This window comes from Rhododendron vialii, chromosome 4a, assembly GCF_030253575.1.
Source record: "Rhododendron vialii isolate Sample 1 chromosome 4a, ASM3025357v1".
Classification (NCBI taxonomy): Eukaryota; Viridiplantae; Streptophyta; class Magnoliopsida; order Ericales; family Ericaceae; genus Rhododendron; species Rhododendron vialii.
This window is the reverse complement of record NC_080560.1, coordinates 32,105,566-32,110,955: the sequence shown is the minus strand read 5'-3', so window position 1 is coordinate 32,110,955 and position 5,390 is coordinate 32,105,566. Positions and strand designations below refer to the sequence as shown.

The window sequence follows — 5,390 nt, the reverse complement described above, 5'->3', positions numbered from 1 at the left end:
TCCCTAGTATTATATAGGGAATTAATATTCACACTTTTTTTTTGGTTATACATACTCTTTTTGTGTCTTTTATAAAAAAAAAAAATCAACACTAACAAACAAATTAGAGAGTGGGGATAACAAAAAGGGAGCGTGAATATCAATTCCCTATTATATAATACTATATATGCAACTCTCAAATGTTATAGGAAGTAAAATATTGACATTGAACCTAATTCAAGACTAGGGCTGTCCACGCTCCAGATCGGTTCGGATGCTTATGAATCCTAGAATTGAACTGTGAGTCACACGTGGTTCTAAGAAAATGCAATTCGTGTCTAGACCAAAAGTCCTATGATCTGGTTTCGAACCAATCCATGGGGCACGGTTCTCCCGATTTTATCCATAGATTACGTTTCGTAAAGCAAACAAAATTGGCACAAAGTGAAAAGGACAATTCATGGATCAAATAAATTTGACACTGTAAACTAGAAGACTTTTTTTTTTGGGGGGGGGTCAAACAGAAATATAACTGGAAGACTTTTTCTTGCATGTCCAGTTACGGAAAAAAACAAGTTTAATCTGTACAGAATTGATTTTATTCAATCAATTATTTTTGTAGGGCCATCCAATTCCTCCCATTTTACAACAGTTCAGTCCTCCCTCCCCCCAAAAAAAGAAAATCATAAAGCTTGATCACCTAAATTTACAACCAAAGGAAATTATTTCCTGTCTTCGATTAATGCAAAAAAGTGGTCCTCGTTCGGAGAAGAAATAACTATCCACTTCGGATTGCACGCGGATGTTTGCTTTAACTGACCCTTCGGTATTTTCCTGACTCGGCGTGACTCTTTTTCCGGTGATATCACAGTCATGGATTTAAGAGCAACTGACTGCCTTAGCAAAAGATTCATTAGCATCATCAACTGATCATCCTCTTCATTTGTAAAACCTTCCAATTGAATGATTTTCAGATGTTCAAGTTGACAAGCATGCGACATCACTGTTTCGTAGTCCATCCACAAGTGAGGCTCGTGCCAGTATTGGTGGAAATATGGGCAGGAAATGGAGCTCAAATTTTGATCAATCTGCACATAATTCCAATGGGTTAAGAAGAAGAGAAAAAATGGGGAGAAAATGAAGTGGAAGAAAGGTAATGAGAAGAAAATTTTATTTTCCTTCAAAATAAGGTATATGCAAAAAGAGGAATAAATTTCGGGTGGCGCTAATGCCACGAGGGTATTTGTTAATGGCACAACTGTGTATTTACTCTGACAGGTTTACCCTTAACTAGTTGACTGTTTCTTGACTCTTCCACTAGACCCATTTTCTCTCACATCAATACACCCATTTAGGCCATTCCCTCTCTTCTCTCCGAACTCCTCTCCTCTACTCTCGATTGTTTCCTCATATTTCTTGTCTTTAATCTCAGTTCTCTTTATTTTGTGGATCGTTATCTCGAGGAAACCAAAAACAAAAAAAAAATTTAACATCCAAGGAAACAAATCCGGGATGTAGAAATTTTGAGTTCACAAATCAAAAACTTCTTGCGACTTGCCCCATGCGCAAAAGACCATATTATTGCCGACCACTTTTCACCGATGACAACGTCACAGCCGAAACGCTGCTGACTTCCGAATCGAGCATCACTCCAGTTCCTTCCTCTTTTTATCTAAACATAGAATAACTTAAGGCATAGTCTGCAGCATTAAATCAAGCGTGAAGAGGAAAAAAGATAAAACGAAAAGAGGGATGGATGGGGCGCTGTGGCTGATTTCTGGTGAGAGAGAGAGGGCGAAGTGGGTTTTGTGGTGTTGGAAATTACAAAGGGTTGAAAGAAATCAGGAAGGAGAGTTGAGGAATTGGAGTGGTGCAGAGAGTAGAGGAATTGTAGTGGTGTGCCTTTGAAGGAGAAGGGAAAAAGAAGGGTGAGTTGCTAAAACGATTGTGTGAGAGAGGTGAGAGAGGAGAGCATTGATTTCTTCATCGGTTTGTCTGAACAGGGGTATAATGGTTACTCCACACAATTTATCATGTGTCTAACAAATACCCTCGTGGCATTAGCACCATCCTAAATTTCATGAAATTTAGATGACCACTTTCTAAGGAAACAAAATCAAATACATGCATTTATTAGGTAACGTTTAAGTTTGGTGAAAGTAGGGAGACTCTCTCAACTATCATTGTTAACCAATTAACACCATTCTGTCAAAAAGAACGTTAAGATGAAGGGGTTAGTGCAGACAATTTTTATAAATGAGGGGTCAGTGTGGGTGATTTGTTAGGGGTAGAATCGTCATTTCGCCTCATTCCGTTAACAAAGTTAATCAATTTTTCATTTCATATAGTTGAGGGGGTTTGTACGGATGGTTTTAAACTTTAGGGGGTTCCCGTGAAAAAAAAGGCATAGTTGAAGAGGTCTCTGTGTACTTTCAACTTTAAGTTTTAGAGTCTACTCTGCACAAATTCTTTTATGGTTTAGGGCCTTGTTCCACAAAGAGCTTTATGGGTTTTTTGAGTTTTGTATTTATTCAAATATGATTTTTTTTTTTTTTTGCATTTGTTAGTTTTGCTTCAAATTTTTGTGAATTATTCAAGATGAATCGGAAAAGTAAAAAATTATGACTTTTATCCTAATATTTTTGAAAATATCCAAGATTACGCCCAAAAAAATTATTTAATAAATGGTTTTGGTTATGTATCACTTTCACTTAAATTGTTGAGTACTGTCTCACCTTGACAAACAATATTTCCAAGTGAGGTGATATGTGCAAGAAGCAAGCCAATGAATCCCTCTTTGTCTGGTTCATCAAAGCATCAAACCAGCTTAATTCCTTCAACTTGTTGAATCTGAACTGAAGCCTTTCGAAAACCACCCCTGCTGCAAACAACCACTTTTTCAAGTGGAAAAAGTAGTTCAAGTTAGATAACAAATTGAGCATTCAAGAAACTCCAATAAAGTGAAAAAAAAAAAGGTTTCTCATACTGGACTGCTTCCAAAAACACCAAAAGGATGTGATCAAAAGATTGTAAATTTTTTTTTTCTTTTTTTTTTATCTCTCAAATTATGCACATTTTTTCTACTTAGTCTCTAAATTATTAATTTGACGATTTCATCTCCTCAACTATCATACTGTTACCTACTTAGTCCAATAGATAACGAAAGTTGGGAATTTGGATGGAAACTGTCATGTAAGGCTCTTTTGGAACCCTGTAAAGCAAATACTTGAATATAAGAGCTTTAGAGATAAAAGTTAATTATGACCCTTTAAGATGAAATAATCAGAAAAATAAGATCTTCACACCGATTTCAATAGATTGAAAATTGGAGCATTTAATTTTTTAACCATTTTTTTTAGTATATAGACCTTCTAAAAAAATTAAGTGCTCGAGTTTTCAATATGTTTAAAACAGTGCGAAGATATTATTTTAAAGAGTCATGATTAATTTTTATCTCTAGGGCTATCATAATTAAATATATACTTTTTATTTAGAATCTTTTAGAGCAGATACTTGATTATGAGAGTTTTAGAAAAAAAAATTAACTATAACCTTTTAGCATAAAATAATAAAAAAAATAAGATCTTCGCACCGATTTCAACAGATTGAAAATTGGAGTACTGAATTTTTTAACCATATTTTTTACTCCCTTCGTCCTTGTTTGGATTGCCTAATTTTTAACCATATTTTTAATATAGAAACAGTCTAAATTCTATATAAAGAATTTAGTCTTTTAATATATATATAAGTGCATTAGTCTCTATAAAATGCCACGTAAGATTCTAATACATGAATCTTGTAAAAAAATTAAGTGCTTCAATTTTTAATTTGTTTGAACCGGTGCGAATATCTTATTTTTCTGATCATTTTATCCTAAAGGGTCATAATTAATTTTTATCTCTAAGACTCTCATAATGAAGTATTTGCTTTACATGGTCCAAACAGGGCCTTACATGACATTTTTCATCCAAATTTCTAATTTTCGTTATCTATTGTACTAAATAGGTTACGGTATAATAGTTAAGGAGATGAAATTATCAAATCGATATTTTAGGGACTAAGTAGAAAAAATGTGCATAGTTTAGATGATAAAAAGGAAAAAAAAACTCAAAGGTGGTAAGCCAAAAGAATGCAAGGAAAAAACACCAAAAGAAAACGAAACAAGAGATTGTAAAAAATACCTCAAGAAGCCACCCACTAATCTTGAGAATCTCAACATCCTTGAGAGAGGAAAGAAGATTCAAAACATCCTCACAATCAAATTCACTTCTGCCAAATCCTTCTCTCAAATCAAGCACCACATCAACCAAATTCAGACATCCATTTATCTGAATCAGAGGAAGTGCTCCTCTGTACCACAACGACTTCAAATTCGGTGCAGAAATCGCGATACTTTCCAAGTCTTCACAACCCACCACTTCAAAACTCTTGAGAGAGTCACTTGCTTTGATATCGATGCTCTGAATCCCACTGCATTTCTCAAGCTTCAAGCTTTCGAGAAACCGGCAGCTGGAAAACAGAGTCGAAACCAAGTCCTCGGCAATTTTGTTGACAGAAACCAGATGCAAAGTCTTTATCGAAGACAAATTGGAGATTCGAGGAGTCGGGTCGTAAACCAATTTGAAATTACGCTGAATTTCATTTTCTTTTGCAAGGAAATCAAGATGCAGCTCTTCTCCTCCTCCTCCACCCTTGGCAGCTGAGAAAAACAGAGGTCTCTGTGTCTTCTCCGTTTGGAGAGAAAATCTCCAAAGCTCTGGAGAACTGGAGGGCTTCGAGAGCAAACCCACGATTTGATTTATCTTCTTGCTAGCTTCATCGTCGGTATCACCGGTAATTTGATTCGGGTCGGAGTCAAATTCGACTTGGAATGGAGTCCAGAGGGTTTTCCATGAGGTGGAGAGAGTGCTGGTTCTTACAGCCTCTTTCAATGAAAATAATGAAACGATTTGGCGAAGGATTTCAGGGGGTAAGTTGCTCATCGTCGTTTCAATCGTCTCCTCCTCCATGGATTCTGTGGTGTTCATAAGTTTAGAGTGATGAAAAATGATCGAGAAATGAAAAGTGGTACATGGTCGTGATCTCTTCGTCTGTACATAGCTATATACTCGAAACCTGTGACACCAAACCGTATTTTAAATACCTCATTTATTTGATAGCTATCTCCAACTATAACCGTTCATAAAGTATGACTGGAAATTCTAGTTGTAAGGAAGATTTGCAAGAATCACGCAAGAAAAAACGCGTTTAGACCTATTTCGGGTTCTTAAAAAATCTAAAAAAATAATTATAATTTTTCTAATATTATTTTATAGGGCTTTGTAAAAAATAAGCTCCAAAGAAAATCGGTAAGTATAACTTTTGGATTCGTAAGGGAAACTACTCAGTTTGCCCGTTGAGGCAGATTTTTG

The 5,390-nt window shown here is 35.5% G+C and overlaps 1 protein-coding gene across 1 annotated transcript; it reads right to left on the bottom strand.

The window, feature by feature from the left end:
* Positions 1-562: 562 nt before the first annotated feature.
* On the bottom strand, positions 563-5,100 carry LOC131322827 (F-box protein At2g39490-like). Its single transcript, XM_058354338.1, has 3 exons — positions 4,161-5,100; positions 2,715-2,873; positions 563-1,067 (listed from the first exon to the last, which is right to left on the bottom strand). Exons 1-3 carry the CDS (start codon positions 5,004-5,006, stop codon positions 702-704), a joined length of 1,371 nt encoding a protein of 456 aa, XP_058210321.1. The 5' UTR covers positions 5,007-5,100; the 3' UTR covers positions 563-701.
* Between the last annotated feature and the right edge of the window lie 290 nt (positions 5,101-5,390).